Source organism: Haliotis asinina, chromosome 5, assembly GCF_037392515.1.
Source record: "Haliotis asinina isolate JCU_RB_2024 chromosome 5, JCU_Hal_asi_v2, whole genome shotgun sequence".
Lineage (NCBI taxonomy): Eukaryota > Metazoa > Mollusca > Gastropoda > Lepetellida > Haliotidae > Haliotis > Haliotis asinina.
In genome coordinates, this window is record NC_090284.1 from 44,448,693 (window position 1) to 44,471,908 (window position 23,216).

Consider the following 23,216-nt stretch of genomic DNA (forward strand, 5'->3'; position numbering starts at 1 on the left):
ACATTTTTGCCTTTGATAATATGGGATAAGTAAGACAATCTTTCATAAATAATGAACATCATCAAATTGGTCTTCATTAAAAGAAATAATTGCAAGTCAGACGTCAAATGAGACCAAATATGCCATGACTCTCTGCAACGTGAGAACCTGAAATGTTCTGCAGGGAACAGATAATTATGTAAAATATAGGTCAGTACGCACTTATAATATGGCAGGTAATCCAGCATCATCTGATGCAAGTGACCAGTGGTGACTGTCCATCTCAGAAGATGTACGTCTGCTGTAGTCTGATGTTTGACCAACAGTCCACAAGGGGTTATGAAATCCTTGGAATTCCTTTGTGTAATATTATTAGTATACAAGGGTGGTATGTGTCATTTGAAATTCACAATAGACTTGAGCTTGAATTTCATTCATTGTATTTTTTTTACCCCATGATCTTACATTAAAGTACATTTTTTTTCTCTCATTGAAAAAGTAATTGCTTTCAGTGGTGTTTGTGTTCTGGGGTTTTTTTCAACATACTTTCCAACGACTGTTATCTGCTGCTAGAGAATGACATAATATTAAACCAGATAAATAATTTACTTTCAATAGTGGAGCAGTGGGTTAGCTTAGTGGTTGAAGTGTTTGCTTGTCATGCTGAAGACCCAGGTTCTATTCCCCACATGGGTACAATGTGTGAAGCACATTTCTGGTGTCCTCCCCCTGTGGTATTACTGGAATATTGCTAGATGTGGCATTGAATCCAAATCACTCACTACTTTCATTAGCCCTGAAAATGTTTTCATTAAGAGCAGGGCTCATTGTAAGATTCCACCTACATCTGATGTTCATGAATCACTAAATAGAGAGTGAGTGAGTCAGTTTAATTTTATGTCACACTCAGCAATATTCCAGCAATATGGTAGCAGTCTGTAAATAATCAAATCTGGGCCATAAAGTCCAGTGATCAACAGCATGAGCATCAATCTGCACAATTGGGAGCTGATGACATGTCAGCGAGTCTGACCACACGATCTTGTAAGTCGCCTGAGTTCCTGAAGACCAATATACTAACCTGTATCTTCACAGAATCCAACCCAAATGTGGCATCTGTCACAAACACATGCAGAGACAAGGCAATCATTCAGCTGAAAACCACAGAATCATGTGGTACAAGCCAAAATTGGGACATCAAACATTATTTTATCCAATTCCCTATTCAAAACCTGTTATCAATATTGTGGAGGCTGTGTAAGGAAGTGGTATCGCCTATTTGACAGTTCAAGTACCGTAACAGTGTTGACCGAGAGAGATAATACTGGTGACAAGGTTAACTCAGGGATCTGGCGTTGATTACTGTGAATTCCTGGGTAGCAGGAAGCCCGGTCATAGGTCACTTGAAATCTACACCTGTCATGTTATGTCACCACTGGCGATGGCTGAAATAGACATAGGTTGTTGTAAGGGAAATATCATCAGTTTCTGAACATATTTCGAAGATAAAGATGGATTAATGCAGATAATTATATTATTAATGTAATTTTATAATTATAAATGATATTTGGTAATATACTGTAATAACATGTGAATTAGAGACAAATTTTAAACATGGCACTGCTTGCTGCAAGATAGCATGTCTAATGGCAGTAAAATATAGATCAAATTATGTTAACCTGCATTGCACTAATTATGACTGATATTTATCAATTTAGCATGATTATATTAACTTCATTATGCTTCAACATTAATTTTGATAAATATATGTAGTGCAGTGAATTTTCATTTTGCATCACATTGTTTTACACCATTGTGTTTACACCAGTTTGTCTACTTTCAACAAAGACTATGATACCGCCAGTATTATGTTTCTTAATCTGAACTACAGGTCAAAGTTGAAAGTCATCATGCATTATACACACACTGGCTTCATCTTTTTAATGCATTTTTTTAGCATGGCAGTAATTTTGCGTGTGTAAATTTGGCCAAATTGTTAATGATTTTGTTGTTGCAGTATGATCCACTGGATATCAATTTGTTTATATTTTACCTGTACTGCCTTATTCAGTTAATTCAGTTTGTTATTCAGTCAAGCATATCGTTACAGAATCCATCTGATAGTTCATTGTTAATAGTAAACACAAAAGATATTCCAATAAAATCTTTACGCTACTCAAGCTGTGATAATATTGAAATATGATACAGAACAACAGCTTGTTTTTGTTCATAGCCTGTCTCACGGTCCCTGAACCATATTATTTTCCTTTCCTTTCCATTTTAAGAAAATCCACATGAAGCAAGTCTAGATTTCCCAATCTCACCGGGTTTCCTTTTTTAATATATATACAGTTGCTTTTTTAAAAATTCACTGAAATCTACTAGAGACTATTGAATCTTGTTCATGGTAGTCCTCACTGAATATAATTAGGCTGTCATTCTGTACCAGTTCTTGGTGTCTCAGTTTTTCACAAATCAAACTGAAAAAAAAATAACCAAACAGGGTAAGCTGAGTAAATGTCTTGTCTTGTTTCCAAGACAAACTCTTGAACAGATCATAGTTATTGTCGTTGCATCAGACATTTTGATATTCTGATATTGTTCTACACATCCTTAACCTTTCCTGTTTGATGTAAAAAATATTCTTTCTGTTTACAATTTGTTACAAATATACTGGTTATGAAATTACTGGAAAAAATGATATCTGTAAACTGAATAAGATATTACCTTTCCATTACCACCTTAACAAAGGCAGTTTGTTTTGAATTTCAGATTTATATATCAGAGATTGTCATCAGTGAGTGAGTTTGATTTGAAGCTGCTTTTAGCAATATTGCAGCAATGGACACCAGAGATAGGCTTCACACATTGTACCTTTGTGGGGAATCGAACCGGGGTCCTCGATGTGACAAGTGAATGCTTGACATTGTCATGAGGACATTGCGGTCATGCACAGTAGTTGAAATGTTTCATTATTACTTGTAAGCACATAAGCCCACCTCTTCATTTTTCTGTGAAAATATATCTTTATGTTCCTTGTATTCCTTGAAGGAGTAGCTGTGGAATGGATAGCTAATATGGCGACTGAATAATGATTAAGTTTGATCAAGATAATTCCTAAATTACACCACTGAGTAAGTTAATGCACTTTTGATGCTCTTTGGAAAATTTATTTGTCATCTAGAGGTGGGAGAAAAGCATATTAAGTAATTTATAAGTATGTAATGGTTGTAATTTGTAGATTTCAATATTAAGTATATTTTATTTTGGAAGCAACATCTCAGGAGCCCTGCAGTGGTGAAGGTAAACAATGGCAGTCTCTCACAAATAGGTTGGCTGGGCGTAGGAAGGTACAACCGTTAAGGTGTTTTTATAGCTGTGAACTATGTCGACTCAGCAGATATGAATGTTGAATTGGATTCAGTGGGTGTGACTTATCTCTCGTGTTTCAATCCTGGCTTTCTACAACTTGTGCTTCGTTAGGGCTGGCGTGTCCCTGTACCACACACAGCCAACAGAGTGACAAAGATAGCAGACAGGTACATCGCCTGTACCACACACAGCCAACAAAGTGACAAAGATAGACAGGTACATCGCCTGCACAGCTGATTAGTGGGGAGTCTGTCTGACTGTCTGTCTGTCTGTCTGTCTGTCTGTCTGTCTGTCTGTCTGTCTGAGAGAGTGTGTGTCTGTTTGTCTCTGATAGAAAGTGTGATTCAACGCAGTTACCTCGTTTGAAGCTATAATTAATAGTTAATTATATCTGACATGGCATATAGAATGTATTTGAATGTATTTGGAGAATGTTTTTGAGTGCACAGCAGATCATGCTTTGTGTGAGATACTTTGCCATGGACATGTATGGATGAGTAATACTGCTGTGAGTGATGTGAGATGTGATGGTATTAGAGACACAGGCATGAGATGTGATGGTATTAGAGACACAGGCATGAGATGTGATGGTATTAGAGACACAGGCATGAGATGTGATGGTATTAGAGACACAGGCATGAGATGTGATGGTATTAGAGACACAGGCATGAGATGTGATGGTATTAGAGACACAGGCATGAGATGTGATGGTATTAGAGGCATAGGCATGAGATGTGATGGTATTAGAGACACAGGCATGAGATGTGATGGTATTAGAGACACAGGCATGAGATGTGATAGTGTGACAGACACTGGTATGAGACATAGGCATGGGATATGAAATGAGAGACAATGGTATAAGTTATGGTATGAGAAACACTAGCATGAGATGTTGCATGAGAGACACTGGCATGAGATATTGTATGAGAGACTCTAGAATAAGACGTGGTATTAGAGACACTGGCATGAGATATTGCATGAGAGACACTAGAATAAGACATGGTATTAGAGACACTGCCATGAGATATTGCATGAGAGACACTGGCATGAGATATGATAAGAAAGACACTAGCATGAGGTATGGTATGAGAGACACTGCCATGAGATGTGATATGAGAAACACTAGAATGAGATAACAGCGTCAACATCAATAAAGATAAAATAAATATTTCCCATATACATGACATGTTCATGTCACGTGGAAAATACCATAGAAATGAAGCATGTAGTAGAAGAACTGAAGCATCAATGTTTATAAGGAGCCGGGCGAGGAGCAGCCCCTCCCTTACACTTATATACTGAGCACCACAGCATGACTGAGTCTGTGACATGACAGCATGTCAGTGAGCATAATGAGCTGGATGACCGCTGACTGTGTGGCCAAAGTGACTAGTTGGACTAGACTGATTGGTCAATTGTTGTCAGGACCTAGCTGTGTAGCTGCGGTTCATAACAACCTCCTATCTGTCCCACTTCAAATGACTCCTGCAGCATGGTACGACAGATCAATACCACAGTCCAACTAATAGGAAATTTGATAGTGGTGGCATATGTTGTGAATATTTTATATGTTTAGCCCAAGAGTCCCAGGGCACCACTCTACCCTTGATAATTTGCAGTATTTCATCATTAATGGTGTGTTTTATTGGATCATTTGTGTTAGAGTGAAATCGTCATAAAGTGTTCCTTGATGTCCACTACCAAATTGCCTTCACTGCTGCTGGTGCCATTGCACCATCGATGCTTGTCTCTTTTTCCATCCTCTGATTCAGTTTTGTGGTAATCTACAACAAGTGTGAATTATTATAAATAGACAGCTGTGTGTTTATTCAAATACTGCTTCGTAAGAAATCGCATTTGTGCTTCAGAGAAGTAGTTATCTCAATATTTATAGCAAAAGCTTCCAATACACCCTCTGGGTATTTAAGAACAAACTGTCATAATATTTTCTAAATGAGGTCTCTTAGGCCTAGGAAAGGGAAGAAAGAGGAATGATACATTTTTTAAAATATTCTTGGGAAAATGTTTGTGTCTGTATGTTTTTGTGTATCTTTTGGGGGATTTGATGATTTAGTTGTATTATAACGGTATATCTTGCTGCCTAAATATGAGCATGGTCCTGAATAAAGTACTGTGTGCGTGTACACGTGTGCGTGTGTGTGTGTTTAGTTTTATGCCACTTTTAGCAATATTTCAACAATATCACTATGGGTGACACTATAAATTGGTTTCACACATTGTATCCATGTGAGGAAGTGAAAACAGGCCTTTGGTGTGACAAGCAAACTAGACTACACCATCTCCTTCAGTTAAGTACATGGTATAGGGTATAGGTCCAGCAGGTGTTTGCAGGTATTATAACCTATTGTAACTGTATAGTTTTCAATAACATTATGATTGCTGTAGAATGATGAAGTTATTTTGTTCATTGGCAAAACTGTAATTACCTCAGATGAATGTATTTAAATCCTTAACACTTACTTTTGTATTGTTGGTATATCCAGCAGAGAAATAATTGTTTACGTAAGCAAATCCTGTAAAGATATACAAACAAAACATAAAACCATAAACGACCATCATTGCAATGAAACTTAATATCAAAGCTATAAAAGCACTTTATCTTTCCCATGTAGCCATAACATTTAATATTTAAAGACTGTGGTTAACTTATTTAAATTGATTTAAAGATATCTATTTACAAGAAGTGCATAAAATTGGGTGAATAGTTCTTACAAGTTTTTGGTCCTTCCAGCAATTCTTTGTACCACTTCCACTCGTGTTAGGGATGGTGGGGTAGCCTAGTGGTTAAAGCATTGGCTTGTCACTCCAAAGTCCCAGGTTCGAATCCCCACATGAATACATTTCTGGTGTACTATGCAATGATGTTAAAGGACTATGATATTGCCAAAAGCGTTGTAAAACCATACTCTCTCGCTCACTCACTCAACTCTCCTGTAAGTGGATGTTTAAGTAAATACTTCCAATCAACAAATGAGGATTGGATAGTATGCGACTTGGTGCATTGGATGTCATCCTATCGGCTTGCTTAAATCAGTTAAAGCAGCTGAAATACTTTCTGTGAGATTTCAAGTGTGAAAGAAGTTACAGATTAACATGAAAACCCCATGAGGGATGTACTTGGCCTGTCTTTTTGTTTGGGAGGGTGGTGGGGAAGGCCAGTGGTTAAAACATTCGCTCATCACCCCAAAGACCCAGGTTCGATTCCCTCACATGGGTGTGTTAGGCCTATTTCTGATGTTTTCTGCCATGATATTGCTAGAGTATTGCTAAAGTGGTGTATAACCATAATCTCACTCACTCACTCACTCATTCACTCTGGGTGACTCAGTAATAAATAGTATTCCATGGTATGACCAATAGGTACAAGGATGTCATCATATCTCATCTGTGTAGATCGACGTTCATGATGTCAATCACTGGATTGTCAGGTCCAGGTCTGATTATTTACAGGCTGCCATCATACAGGTGGAATATTGCATTAAGCCATAAACATAAAAAAAGAACATGCTGAAAAAGCCTCATGGCTTCTGTAGAAGGAGATTTCGATGTTGAACTGGGGAAAATCAACCACTGACTCACAATGTATTTCTTCCAGTGGTTAGGGAGGCACTGTAGCAGAAATGCCAGTCTCTATGATTTTATCATATTGCTGCTAATTTTTTCCTCAAACTGAAATGACTGAACTAGAAATTAAAATCTGGATATATAGGCAAAAACTTATATTATCATCAATTAAATACATTTTCACTGAAAAGAGACAAGAAGAAAAAAAATGTACTGAGAGTTTGGAAATCTGTGTTTGAGGCATGTGAAAACAGAAGCTTCTATCTTGATTAGGGTAATATTATCTTCCTCAGAATCTGACATGTTTTTAGGTATTTAGTTGACTACTAAGCTATGGTGAAACTACTAATTTTGATCCTTGAAACTATTATTTGCAACACTTTGGGATTGGCATCTGAGCCAAAGCATGAGAGTTTGATTTATTGCCGCTTTGAACAGTATTTCAATTATGTCACAACATGTCGGCTTAATGTGGAGAGAAAACCTAAAATGATGCTGATCTCAGGTGCTTACTGGTAACTTCAGTAGAAGCTGACAAACCCGATCAGCATAATTTTGTTAAACCAGGATTCAAACCCATAATCACTGGTTCCTGACATGCCCAAGGGACATAATTCCACACAGTGAATTCAGTAACTTTAACAGCAAGTTGTAATCCCCCAAATGAAATGAAATGGCTCAAAGGGGAATGTCATTTATTTATGGTATTCATGCATCAAAATTCATCATATCCCATCCCGTTAATAATCGAATGGTCCCAAATTCATATTTGCAATATTCTCAGTGGTAACAAGATGCCCTCCTGAGTGTGAAGTTCTTTTCAAAGTTCCTCCAAAGGCTCAGCCTGAATATGTTTGTGCCATTTTCTTGGTGCCATAATGTACCTTTGGGGAAGCACCACAGAGAAGCTTACCCCTCGGGGAATCATAACAGAGAAGCTGTTGGAATGGTTCCTAGAGGGAACCGGTCTTCTTCTCTTGTCTTGCATGCCACCGAGTAGACCATTCTCAGCGATACTGGTTTAGTGATGCTATCGGTGAAATTGGTTCGGTAGATACGGTTATTGGGATGATGTTGCAGCTTGAAGATGCTGCTGACGGGAAATTGGCAAGAAAATTGGTTAATAGATTTCAGATAGCGCCATATGATTAAATACTGATACAATGTTGCAGTGTGGGGAAGTAAAGTTGTTTGATTTGTAATTGATAGTATTGACATGCTGTGCTTTTGTTGTGATATGTAGGTGGCTGCTTTCTGTGCTGGAATTCACAGAATGTTGAATTGTAGTTTGTATATTTGCCATCAAAGCATATCCTTTTATTTTTCATAATGGTAATTGAAATTTTTAGGTTTGAATGAAATATTTTTTCAGCAATCTTTCTTTGTATAAAAGGAGAGTATTATTTGATGACTGCATGAAAAATAATGCTCATTCTTTGGCATGAGTGAGTTGAAATTTCAAGTCACATGGGCAGTATTTCAGCCATATGACTTTTGGTGTCATGAAAACACAGTGGCTGGACAGTACTGAAAAATTGTCGGACAAAATATGCCCAGAAAGTGTAATCCAAAATATTACAAAGAACAAACAAAATTTACATGAGAGTATCATTTACATGATGTGTACATGCACATTTATATATACATATATTTTATGCATATATGTCAAAGATTTGGGAAAAAAAACACCTTACTTCATGTTAAACTATAAGTGAAGCAGATTTCTTATTCCACAGTAATGATTATAGACTCCTGCACGCTGGAGCATCTTGGACTGATTAGATGCAGTGACTCACTGTTGTTTGCGTGTATATGAAATTGACGACTGTTGATACCACGATGTTGTTGTCAGTGTCAGTTCGTTGTCTTTGTTCAAGTGAGCCATCCCTTGAGTACACTGCAGACTGAAACTGATTATCTTAGCCCAAAATAGGACCGGTCTAGTATTGGCGAAATATGAAAGCTTGGCGGAAATTGCAATCACTTTTGGACATGAAAATAAGCTTCCCTCGAGGTGAAGTGCTAGCTGTGACAGACCCAAACTCAGTCGAGCAGAAAAGACTGAAGTCGTGCAGGAAATGAAAATATCAATATCGCGATCATGGTGTATATTTTCTTGCTGCCGATGAAGAAGGTAGCCGATAATTTATTGATCGGTTTAATCTGTACTAGTGGCAGCAGAAGGAAATTCAATCAGGGAGGAAAAAGACAATATCATCCTGTTAAATGATTGGAGGATATGTGATTGATATCACAAATGACATTCATGTTTTTTCATGCCAAGGCAATAATGAGTCCGAGGCAAAGGGACATTGGATTGGCCTGTTTTCTTTCCAAAACCTGAGATCAAGCGTTCTTATTTTCTCATAGTCATGGTTTTTGTTTGTTCAATATTTCTAGTTCTGAACTTTTGTAAAAACAATTGTAGTTGCTCTGCACTTTCTCCTTTACATTTGGCAAAGATATTTTTAAGAATAATTTAAAAACATATTTTTTTAAATATTTTTGCAGAATGTTCAGTGATCTAAAGATATTTGTATGTACCTGACAATGCGTTTTTTAGAGGTATTCAGGTGCTTGAGTATGTGATGGGAATATAATTTTTTTTTAATGCAAAACTTGTTCCAAATTTTGTCACTGATTTTTTTTTTAATGACATAATATAATACCCTTGTTAACCACAGTCCCACAAACTTCACAAGCAAGTTCTGATTCGTCTGTCTGAGGAAACCCTCTTATCTTGGTTAGGCAAACCATCATATGTAACAAGTCGCATCTTTCAATAAAAAAACATCAGATCAAAGTAGTTACTGGGGAAAAAAGAGAGATGCTCCCAGCCAAGGAAAGAAATAGCACACGATGTCAGTGTTAACAGAAATTTATACCACCAAGCAGAGCTCTATATAGGGGACACAACAGTGAACGCTATTGATTTATTGTCTCGCAAAAAACAGTCACAGTTCCCATTGCCTTGAAGAAACATTAAAATAGCTATCATGTAATTGCCAAAAGATGATAAACCTAGCCTTCAACAGAGAACAAAAGCTGCTTATAAAAAATCGAAGGCGAACGACAAAAAAGTCATGCTCGTGAAAACGCCTCTGATTGAGTTATTCCATGACCTGTTACATCACTAGAGAAAAGAGGCGGCTGAAAGGCATTTTAAAAATGGCTGTAAGCTATAGTTTCCTGATGGACAGATCTCAGTGGTTTTGTGTGCACTGCCATGATATTGATCACTATTGGTTCGTCATTTGCAGTCCCGCATTTACACTTAGCTGCGTTAAGTAGAAATGAGGAGATTAAACTCCACACAAAATGTTCATGCCGTCTGACTTTGCCATCTTTCTTTGGTTTGGTAATAATATTTTTTCACATTTAAAAATTCATGCTTGATGGCACATGCGTCATAGCAGTTCGTAATGATTTGAAAGTAGATTTGAGGAATTCTCTTTAAAGTGAGTGAACAGGGGTTAGTATATAAGGGTGATGAATTATTCACACACGCCTTTAAACTGATTGTTATTTCTAGAAGTCTCGAAGATGGGAGACAGATTTATAAAATGTGTATTAGAATTCTATCCCCCATCAGTAAACTGGATCTTCAGAAATTCTGTTAAAGGAGTGTACTTGATTAGACTGAGATAATGACAAAGAGAATTCATGTTGTTGATCGATAACTGGTTACCACGGTGTCAATATCTACTTTGTCCCCCGCACTTCTTCTCCCTCTTCCTCTCTCTCTCTTTCCCCCTCTCCCCTCCAGCCCTTCTCCCTCCTGCTCTAAGAAAAATATATCCTGTTCACTTTACCATTCGATGGATTTTCTGTGCCTGGTACATAGACTTCTGCCAGAAAGGTGGAACATATCTGAAAGTGGTTTTATACAACAATCTACTGTGGAGATGTGCTCACTCTATCAACCAAAAGTTTGCCTTTGCTATATTCTTACTGGCTGCAGTGATGTGGGTGGGTTTTTTTACCGTAGCATACTAGCCGATTTCCCCCACATACAGCATGTAATGTTTATCAGCATATAACATTATCATGTTGTGTTTTTATTCCTCATTATCTCACAAATTTTTAAATATAACTAAGATTTCTGCTCCAAAGGGTAATGTTTAGAATACAGGACTAGAGAGCTTTCTTTCAACTCCCAATGAATATTACTGCATAACTATGTTCAAGATTAATGAGACAAAAAATCAAAGGCATCTTGAAACAAGGGCAGTGAGTTTTCAAACAGGCATGTTTAGGAGGGACAGAATGAAATTATTTTCCTAATCTCTCCAGTTTAAGCCCTCGGGGATTTCTGTAAATCCTGTTGAGAACATATCGCAGATGAGCTTATTCCTGGATATGATAATAATGAAGTTTAATTTCACACACTTTTTCATGAGATTGATGGAAGTTTTGTTGCTGATGGGCCTACCGTAATTGCCATAAAGAGAAACGCCCTTGATATTTGACAATTAGGGCTTTTGTTTTATCCTTTGATTTTCTGGTTTTTCAGGTTGTTTCCTTTCATTCAGATTAACTTTGGATGTCTCTCTTTATTATTTTATGTGAAACCAACATACATTTGTTTTCATTAAAAAATGAATTAAAACAGGTTACTTTAGATATTCTAGAAATTCATTTTTAAAAAAAGGAAATGAGATATACATTTTTGGAGGAACACGCTTCTACCAGGCTTGTTATTTAAGCCAAGTACTAATCATAAATAAAAGGCTTTGTTTATTTAAAATTACTAAAAGATTAAGGGGGCAGTGGGGTAGTCTAATACTTAAAGTGTTCACCTGTCACGCCGACAAGCCGGGTTCGATTCCCAACATGGGTGCAATGTGTGAGGCCCATTTTCTGGTTTCCCTCACCGTGATATTACTAGCATCTTATGCTGGGTTCGATTCTCCACATGGGTGCAGTGTGTGAGGCCCATTTTCTGGTGTCCCTCACCGTGATATTACTAGAATCTTATGCTGGGTTCGATTCTCCACATGGGTGCAATGTGTGAGGCCCATTTTCTGGTGTCCCTCACCGTGATATTACTAGCATCTTATGCTGGGTTCGATTCTCCACATGGGTGCAATGTGTGAGGCCCATTTTCTTGTTTCCTTCACCGTGATATTACTAGCATCTTATGCTGGGTTCGATTCTCCACATGGGTGCAATGTGTGAGGCCCATTTTCTGGTGTCCCTCACCGTGATATTACTAGCATCTTATGCTGGGTTCGATTCTCCACATGGGTGCAATGTGTGAGGCCCATTTTCTGGTTTCCCTCACCGTGATATTACTAGCATCTTATGCTGGGTTCGATTCTCCACATGGGTGCAATGTGTGAGGCCCATTTTCTGGTGTCCCTCACCATGATATTACTAGAATCTTATGCCTATGTACTTGTATTAGCTCAGACTTAAGCTCATTTTTGATAGTAGTGGTTCACTGAAAGAGATACCATGCTGCACCCCACTTGAACATATTATACTGACTCCAAGCCAATTATTGTCAAGCGCCACGTAGGGGCCAACAAGTACCTCATTTTAACATCTTTTGGTATGGCGTGGATGGGGATCAAACCTGCGACCTTCCACTGTCCAGGCAAACACTCTAAGCACTGCACCTTGAAAGCAGCTGTAACATGGCAACATATGGTTCCTGGATGTGAATTCCAAAACAATTCCAAAACAATTCCAAAATATTTGGTCAGTCAATGCAAATAAAGACGTTTTGTTGATATATTTATTTGTCAACCCACATATTTAGTTAGTAGTCTCATCATGTATATACCTAGTTAATAGCGTCATACAATGTAGAAAATTCAATTGTATATATCTATGGGGGACTCCACAATAGGAATGTGAGATAATTGGAGTATCTGCCTATCACTCCCACTCAACAACCGCTCTACTGCAGCAACAGATGTTGAATACTTATATGATAATGACATTTGTTATGAAGGACTGTGAGAATCGGTGGAGCTTCATCTGATATTTACAGTAGCCAGTTATGTTGTTGATCGTTCTTTATGCTGTTTGAATTTTTATGTCAAAATCTCCATTAGCATTATGTGTGGGCATGATCAGTTTTTCTTATTGTTTTCATTGTCTTTATAACCTTATTCACTGAAATGAAAGAAGTAACAGTATTTACATGATTTCAATTAGAGTGGAAGGGTGTGGAAGAAGTGATGAATTTATGACGGCCATATTGGATTTTCTATTCCTTGGCTTTCGGAACTTGTCACCTCTTTAAATATGAGTCAAATGGAAATCTAAAGTACTTTTATTATGTTCTTCCAAAGAATTTGATATCATATAATATATACTGAGCATTCAATACACTTTGCTTGTTTGTTGTCATAGCAATATTCCAGCAGTATGTAAATAATCGCATCCAGACCAGACCCTCCAGTGATCAATATCATCAGCAGCTAGAATGACATGTGTCAACCAAGTTAGAGAGCCTGACCACCTCTGCCTATATCTGGTGTTATTGCTGAAATATTGCTAAAAGCAATGTGAAACCATACTCACTCTGGGGCCAGGGGTGGCCAAGTGGGTGAAGTGATCACTCATCATCTTACGTTCCAAACATGGGTACAATGTGTGAAGCCCATATCTGGTGTCCCCGCCATTATGTTGCTGAAATCTGCATGAAACTAAACTGCCTCCCTCACTCATACCATATATGACACTTAAAGAAATTGTACTAATACTTTCTGTATGTTCCTGTGATATTCATATCACAAGAATAAGAATGCTATAAGAATCTCTGTCTGTAGCACGGTTTGAGAAGCAGTGGAAACAAGATCAGTGTATGTGTACACACGTAATGTCAGAACATCATCAGTTCTTGTGTTCCTATTGCTGTAATGACTTCACAATGCAGGTAACTGATGCCTTTGATATTAACAGTTTGGCCACAGATACCTTCTCATGACACCCTGTCTCATAACTGTAGAGTTCTTAATGTCTGTGTCGCATACAAGCTTGGAAATCCAAGTAATTGAACCATTTTCTCTGATCTTCTTTATGAGTATTTTGTTGAGATTATCAACTACTTCTAGACAGATTTTTGTATTACGTGTCATGTATTGTGTTATTGTGGTTGTCTTCACAGTGTTTTCTAAAAACATATATAGACGATGCTTCTTCATTAAAAACTCAGGTGTGGATAATAATGAAAATATTACATTCAGAGATGGCAACCTTTACGATTTTATTGTGGTCGCTACGAATTTTAGCTCCAAATTATGTCAGTATGGTTGCACTAGAAATTCTATGAAAATTTGAAGAAAATTCATTAAAATTTGGATACGTAGGCAAAAACATATATCATTGTCAAACAAATACATTTTTGTCAAAAAAGGACAAGAAGAAATGTACTACTGATTGGAAATCTGTTGTTTGAGGCATGTCAAATAGAAGCTTCTATCTTGATTATTGTCATAAGGTCCTTTTCAGAATCCAGCATGATTTTAAATATTTAGTTGCCTACTAGTTTATGGTCAAACTACTAATTTTGATCCTTGAAACTAAACTATTATTTGCAACACTTTGGAATTGGCATCTCAACCAAAGCATGAGAGTTTGATTTATTGCTGCTTAATTTTGAGAGAAAACCTAAACTGATGCTGATCTCAGGTGCTTACCACTTCAGTAGAAACTGACAAACCTGATCAGCATAATTTTGTTAAACCAGGATTCAAACCCACAATCACTGGTTCCTGACATGCCCAAGGGACATAATTCTCCACAGTGAATTCACTAACTTGAACAGCAAGTTGTAATTTTGATCCTTGAAACTACTGTTTGCAACACTTTGGAGTAGGCTTCTCAGCAATACTGAGCGTAACCTTCACATGATTTGTCGATTCATACATTTCTTTTATCCTGTGTCAGGAAATAAACAAATTTATGGTCACGTTTCTTGAAACAGTACAATACTCATGATAATCTTTTTTATTGATAATCAACTTTTGGGGATCTGAAGCTGGATTCAGTCACTGCATATCTTGAGGACAGAGACAGTGGTATCTTGATGGGAGTTCACATCATGAAGAGGGCACGGGACCTTATCAACACACCGATATCACATGAAAACCACTTCCTGACTGCTCATGTCAAACTGTTAACATTTTTGATGATACCAAGTTAGTTATATGTGTTGTCATCTTGCAGGTGGTCAGTAAAGTTGCAGCGCAGCCGGGATATGACCTTGACCTTGGCTACAGGTTACTGGCAGTATGTGCGTCACACAAAGAAATGTTTACGCCAAAATCGGCAGGTAGGCATATGCTGCAGTAGTTGTAGATTAGATACATCTCTAAATATATATATGTTGTGCATGTGTTTTATTTTTACTGGGAATAATGTATGTTAGCATGGGTCATAGATGTTAAGCGTTGCCAATATCAGAGAGGGTCTTATGTCAGCATTTTAAATATTTTTCACAGCTATTTACATACATTTTGAAATCATTATCATTTATACCTGGAGCTAAATTTGAAAATGTAAGACGACAACAGGTAGTGCTGTTGACTTATATAACATGCAGGGGAGACAAAAATCGGGACAGATGCATAAGCCAATAAGTCAGTTTGTCTGGCATGCCATGACTGGTGCCTGTTTCAGTGGTGAATTACAGTGATTTTGCCCATTTTCTGAGCACCTTCTATGTTATCAGACCAGGGCATTCTCAAACAATGACAGTTGCTTAAGTGTTTTCTCAATATCTTTGCCATTGCAAAGATGAAGCTGTGATGACAGTGTATGCCTTGGTATGTTTGAAAATCTGACACTGATCATTGATCTAAACATCTTGAATTATTTCTGTCACAGAAGTAGCATTGGGTACTTTAAATAACAGATTTTTATATTGACACTGAATATTCATAGAAATTATGAAATTATAATTAGGCCTAAGTGTCTTCCAGCGAGTTTCATCAAGGAAATATGTGATAGTCATGATCATTGTCATATGCCAACTAGGGCACTATGACCCTCGTAGCAGTAGAAAACAAATGGCAGTCTTTGTTATGGGTGATCAGTATGGAAATAAGCGTGACAAGGGGCAGTTATTGCAGGGGCAATAACTCACTCTGCAGAGTTGCTGCCCTTTTCTGGTCATCATGGATTTGAACACAAGGTTCACCCTGATTACAGTCAGTATTCAGTCAGCAATATGGACTTCACCCAGTGGTATGACTGCCCTTTTGACTTTCTTTTTATATTAAGATTTTATTTAACCAAAATATTTTGAGAAAAAGTGTGAAATTGCTCCATCACTTCCCTACTGTCATGGTGGTCTGTTCCAAGTGGGTTCGACTCAGTCAAGCTTCTGGGTATGACAACACCAAACGTCATGGGAGCCACCCAGATGTCTCTGACTACATCTCTTTGGGTTTGTTCATCTGTTGCATCTTGAGTAATGTTCAGCTGAATGCTAAAACCATCCCACATTCCAACCATTTCTACCTGTGAAGATCCGATTTTGAACTGGTCTTCAGTAACCTATGTTTGCCTTAAGAGGCGACGAACTGGATGAGGTGGTCAGGCTTGGTGCCTTGGTAGACACATGACATCATATTCCAATCGTGTAGATTGATGTTCATGATTTTGATCACTGGATTGTGAGGTTCAGACTTATTTACAGATTGCCGCCATATAGCTGGAATATTGCTGAGTGCGGCAATAAACAACAACCAACCAAACAACCAATTCAACGTTTTCCCTCTTCCACAAACACAAGTGAAAAACAAAAGCGACATTGTGTAAATGCACTCAAAGATTTGAACAAATCCTCTTGGGTAAATGTTATTAAGAAACTTTGCAATTAATATCTCCCAAGTCTTATTTCTAAAGTAAGGTATTGAGGGCAATGGTTATTTTTAACATTTTGGCAGCACTGTTTTAACATATCAAATTGTTTTGGTTGATCATTTTCCGGAAACTATGAGCGATTGATCGAGATGGTTTTTGTGTGTTTTTCACAAGTTTTGAACAAGCTGTATCTGGCTGACTGAAAAAACATCAGTGTCAAGATAGTAAATAACATGGCTTCCCTTCCTGATCATCGTCTTGTTAAAGATCAAAGGAAGTAAGTCTATTTGTATTTTCTAATTAATCTTAAAATGACAGAAGCTTTCAGATTTTTCAATCCCGAACTCAGCTGTGAATAGCCTCTAAGCCAGACCTTCCAACCCCTGGCTGCAGTTATGATAGAGACGTGGTAACGTGCACAAGCTTTTAAAAAGTTTCAAGCTTTTCAAATCAATAATCCATTATACCAAAGATTGTGATTTTCAGGTCTCTGATTAGTTTTGGGATGGAAAAAAAACCGAGATGTCTTTTTCAGTTTGTACAATGGAAGTGATTTTCTCAGTCAATGACGACAGTGTTCAGATCAAGACACTCAGCTGCTATATATTGATCAGGGGGATTCTTTCGAAATTGATTTTCATGGAATGCTAACTCATTCTACTCAATTGTCAAGTCATTGATCTATCAGTGGGGTAATGCTTTCCTAACAAAATGTATTTTCATGGAGAGACTTGATGCAATCGATGTCAACTGTGCTGTTTTCCTGGCGAGAAAGTCGGTAGAAGATCCGTGGCTTGTGGGAATGTTGGAGGGAAAAATATTTTCTCTGTCTTCACAACACCTGGTTTTGTCACTGTTACATAGATATTTGTAGATTGCATGTATATTTCAGTTTGTTTGACATTTGTGGCATGTCTCAGTAGGCCACATTAAACAGTTTTAGAACTGCACAGAAAGTTGAAGTGATCTTGTGATGTTTTATTTGAATACTTTTCTAATATTTATCATTCTCAGCATATGCGCCATTCTTTCATGATCACGTCATGTACATAATTGAATTCAAATCTTACGTTTAAGATTCTACAAACTCATTAATGGAATTTATCCTTACAATTTAGTAATGTTCAGTACATTACTTATATCTTTTCATCTTAGACTTTAATGTTAACTTTCTTTCGGAATAATTTATCTTGGATTTGTGAGCTATGAATAGTAAAGCCACTTTTACACCACACAGATCGATGGAAAAGAATGGAAATTCTTCCCCCCCAAAATTATGTAATTTAAGTCGCATTGATTTGCAACAATGAAAAATCAATTGCTTTCAAGACTGCCAATGGACCCCTGTTTCAAAAATATCTTTGATTTTTGACTGATTATCATGGCTAACAAACAGTTTCATATTTGTTGAGGCGTGTAAATGGCTTCTGTTTGTTGAAGGGCATGTGATTCCTCTGTTCCGCGAAATCAGCTTTTACCTCATGATATTAGCCACAGTGGAGTAGCGAACTTCAAAAAATAATTTCATGGAATACTGCCATTTTTCGTGTTGATTTTCTGTTCTTCTCGTAAATCAATTATTCATGGTGGTTCCCATTATGATCTGTCTATTTGGGATGGGAATCTGTCACATGCATGGTCATAATTACATTACTTCTAATGGCTTGGAAAAGTTTTCATTGAATTTTACTTAGCATCACCTTTTTGAGCCTTTGGATAAACAGAAGTCAGAGATTTTGAGCTCTTTAGCCATTCTTTTTTCTATTCTCCATTTTTATTTTGGAGGTCACATACTAAGACGGCTGTGTCCTTGAGATCGTTTATGATGCTGTGCAAACCACCCATGATTCATCAGTATGCCCTTAGCTTTGTCGAAATGGTTTATGTTTTAAGTCATTGTCTCTGGCAAGCTACAGTGCCTTCAAGAAAAATAAATCCAAGATTTTCGTTGAATTATTTCATTTGCTGTTTTCAGTGATTGCATATTTATGAATATCAGATATATTGACTTGATAATGAAATTTTACTTATTGCTTAATTTGGTAATTATGTTTTCTGTTTGCAGGTGATAAGGTGTATGTTTTAGTTTGTCTTTTATTACTTCCATTTCCTAATCTTTCTCAAGTGTTTAAGTTTACATTTTTGTTTGCACCAGTTGAATTAACAAATCATTTCTTAGTTCTTAAAATTGAATGGAATTAAATGCTAATGTTTTAATATGCATGTTACTTGACTAACTGGTTTACTTACACAGACGGATGTTGTGTTAAAAGTTTTTCTGATAAAAGAACAATTTTATCTTGTAAATGTGAGATACCAGGTTTCAAAATTTGAATACAATTTTAAGAATGTGTTTGGGGGCACAAAGCAGGTTGCAAGTAGATATAAGATCTGATCATGTCATACCTGATAAAATGCAATCACCTTTTTTACCTGTGGCTTATATATGCTGTTGTTCTCAGTGTAAAATATTGTACGCACACTTTGCACATATAATATGCTCTCTTTGTAATAATCATATAGGTTTGTGGTAACTGCAACACTGGTTAGACTCTGCTGTATTGATTCTTTTTTTTGTTCACGTCTATGTCGCTGAAAAAAAATTATTTAACGACAAGAACAAAGTGTCACCGACATCACTGTCAGTGAACTAGTTTTGCCTCATAAATATTCATATGGATAAAGTCCCACTTTCAGCCCTGTGCAGGTATGGTTAGGAAATCAGTATCTGAACATGAACCGACAAGCCTCATTGTGACATTATCTACAAGAATAGCAATACTGATTATGATAATTTAAAGGTTAGATTTACAACATGAAATGTTATATGTCCAGACTTGTAACCTGAATTAAAAAATATGTTTTTTGTTTCACTTTAACAGTTTCTACTCTGTTGTTGTCATCACCACATCTCCAGGTTCATTATCAGTAGCTTAGTTTTGTTTGGTATCAGAGTAACTTACTTACAATCCAGTTAAAGTGAAAAGAGGCTGAAGATTTACACAGACAGAAGTTCGCAGACAATTGCTCAGCAAAAGCAGAGATGTTAATTATTTGGCAACGATTTAACAAGTGACTTGAAAACCCTGACCCTGTGTTGGCAGAGCTCCAAGATTTTTCCTTGTATTTTGTACTTTGCATTGAGGCACAGGCTTGGTGGCAAACATACCTCACAGATTTCTTTTTCCACACCAAACACCTTGGTCTGTTTGCCAGACCAGATGGTTTGGCCTATGTATATGGTATGCCAGTTTCACCTTGTAATGCAATTGATAAAAACAATAATGAAACTGACAGGATTTGTTGGAATTACTTGAACTGCAGTATACAGGAGTATTGGCATGGTTTGTGGTCATCAGCATGGGTGCTCTCATTGCAACTACCCTTCCCTTGCTAGGGGTGGCCAGGCCACGGTATAGCGAGGTCCATGTCAGGGACGTTACAATGAGGAGTGCTATGCTAGGCTGTGGGGAGGGATTGAGCACTTGTAGAACCAAGTTGAACAACAAGATACAGATAAAGTTTGTGAAACTGCAAGGAGAGAGACAAAGACAGGGTGTAGAAATCTGCATCGTGATTAACTGGATTTCTGCTGTCATATTATCTAAACAGCTGCCTGTGTAGCATAACAATTCCACGCATTTCTAGATTGTTGAGTAAGACTCCACCTGAGGAGGCCCTGAAAGCTCAGAGCTCCAGGGAATGCGTACAAAAGTTACAAGTTGTTTGAATGGGATGATTAACTGTAATTGTTCACTTTGGAGTGTGGAGTTGTACACACATTTCTCAAGCTGTTTATCATTGTTAATGATCCATCATATGAAGCTAATAATTCACTTGGTGGTTGTCAGGATGTCAACTGTATTGGTTCACTGAAAGCCATGGTAGTGGGGTAGCCTGCAGGTTTAAGTGTTCGCTTGTCATGCTGAAGATCAGGTTTGATTCCCACATTTTCAGAACTTATCCATATTGTAAGAAGAAACTTTACACAGCATTAGGGCACATCCTTGAAATTAAGAGAGTTTTTACAAAAAAAGTAAACACCACAAAACAAACATAGAATAGTCATCATCAGCTTCAGCAATTGTGTGTGGTGGGGTAGCCTAGTGATTAAACTGTTTGCCTGTCATGCCAAAGACCCGGGTTTGATTTAATTCCCCATATGTGTACTGTGTATGAAGACCATTTCTAGTGTCTCCTGCAATTTTGCTAAAGGCCATGTAAAATCTATACTCATTCACTCACTCACAGTTGCCAAAGTAAGTGAGTCAGCTTTGGTTTTACACCACTTTCAGCAATTTTCCAGCAATATCGTGGCGAAGGACACCCAAAATGGGCTTCACACATAGTATCCATGTGGGAAATTGAGCTTGGGTTTTCAGCATGACAAGGGAACGCTTTAACCACTAGGCTACCCCACCGCCTACAACTGCCAAAGCTGATGATGACCAGCAAATAAGTGATGCCTGTTGCAGTCTGTGAAAAGAAAGACATGTTTGCTGTTTTTAGGGGCTTTTTTTCCCAAAAGAAACGTAAACAAAAGTTGACCTGACAAGTCTGTAAGGCCAGATCAGTCAGTGCCCCTCATGACCTGAACTCAAATATCACACCTCAGGCTGACCTTACTTTACTACAAGGATGCCAGACTGTAATCGAACAGGACTCAGAATGACAAATCTGGCACAGAAAAGATGGAAACAAGTTACAGTGAATAAATCATGTTTTTGCAGCTCTGCAGGAAATATCTGAAAGGTGTAAAGAAGAGTCTAGCACACACATACGTCTTAATCCTGCATTGTTGTTCAAACCTCAGATACCCATGAAGATGCACGTTAGAACTGATCTTCAGTAACTCATGCCTGTCATATGAGGTGACAACAGGAAAGGGTGGTCAGGCTCACTGACTTTGTTGACACATGGAAGCAGATCCATGATGAGTAGACCAATGCTCATGCTGTTGATCACTGCATTGTCTGATCCAGACTCAGGTATTTACAGACCGCTGCCATATGGCTAGAATATTGCTGTGGGCAGCACAAAACCAGACTCACCTACTCACTCCTTCTCTGGACCCTTTCGAATACACAATAGCTTCATTTAAACTGATTCAAGGAGTCATCCAATCAGATCGTTCTCTTCTACCAGAGATTTTTTATGCTGAGTCAGTTAAAGAACAGATTAAAATAAAGACGTCATTTCAGAACCATACCTGTGGTGTTCAATATATCCAGGGTATTTGTTCTATCAAAATGGAGATATTCTTTAAAAATGGATGAAAAGGGATGTTCCTTGTCTGGTCCTGAAGTTAAAAAGCAAGTGCTAATGTGTGCAGCAGAAATTAGATAAATTCTAGAGTCGGAACATACATTACTCAAAATGTGTATGTGAATTCCACATCTTTTTCCTATAAAAAGTTAAGGTGTTCTACAACAAGTGTATAATTTTTCAATAAAAATGTGTTCACTTTTGCATTTAGTAGAAACAGTTGTAATGAAAACAGTATTTGCAAATGTATGTGCCAATATATACGTGCTTTGCATTAAGGAAGTAACACTAGAGGTATGGCGTATGAAAGCATATAATGTATTATATGAAACAAGTGGGCTTTATCAATGTGATTCTACCTGTCATAATGAATTACCATCATTTGTCAATAAAAAGTGATAATGTTGGTGAAAGATTGACATAATGGTATTGCCTTCAAATGAGAACAGATTTACATGCTTTGCTGAAGATGTATCTCATTTGGCAGCAGTTGTTGTTTCCTCTGATGCTGATGGTGCTGGAGGACATATTTTTGCCAATATCTCTACCATTGCAGTACTGCTGTGTGCTTTCTACTCTCAGATAAATACTTTCCAAGACCCAAGTGCAGGTGGGATCTTCATGAGAGGCCTGGTAAGGGTTGGAGAAATGTACCATGGCAATGCTACAAAATTGCTAGCTGTCAGGTCAGGTTTGCATTTTGTAACAAATGCCGAATGAGACGTATTATAATGATAGTTTTATGTCAAATGATATGATATAGCCTTCACCTTTCTCATATTGCTACCTTTGGCATCTTATATCTAGAAACTATTGAGATGTCGAAATGATATATGTATAATTGAGGTTCATATTGATCAGTGTGTTATTAAATTATTGCTCAAGCCTGTTTTTTTATAAATGTTTAAAAATTTCAGTTGATAAAATTTAGTAAGGATAAGAGTATTTGTAGTAGATTATTTAAGGTGAAGTAAAAAACATCAGTTATGTACTTACATTTGTACTTGTATTTGAATAAATGAAAGATTTGGGTTTCATAACAATTCAAGAGAGTAAAAGGCAGCATAAGAAGTGCTTTGATGTATTTAATTTCAATAACGAGGTTTGGGGAAAAGGTAAAATTTATGTGTTGAGTTCTCCCTCTTTGCCATAGTAAGTTATATTGATTATACTCTCACACTAACTTAACAATT

At 37.3% G+C, this 23,216-nt stretch overlaps 1 protein-coding gene across 4 annotated transcripts in view; it reads left to right on the forward strand.

Annotated features, from left to right (window-relative positions):
- LOC137284581 (zinc finger MIZ domain-containing protein 1-like) overlaps nt 1-23,216 on the forward strand; it is a 154,919-nt gene that overhangs the window by 77,329 nt on the left and 54,374 nt on the right. For all 4 annotated transcript variants that reach the window (XM_067816446.1, XM_067816447.1, XM_067816448.1 and 1 more), the window contains exon 4: nt 15,118-15,223. In XM_067816446.1, coding sequence (XP_067672547.1) covers nt 15,118-15,223 — 106 coding nt within the window. The remainder of the gene's footprint in view (nt 1-15,117; nt 15,224-23,216) is intronic.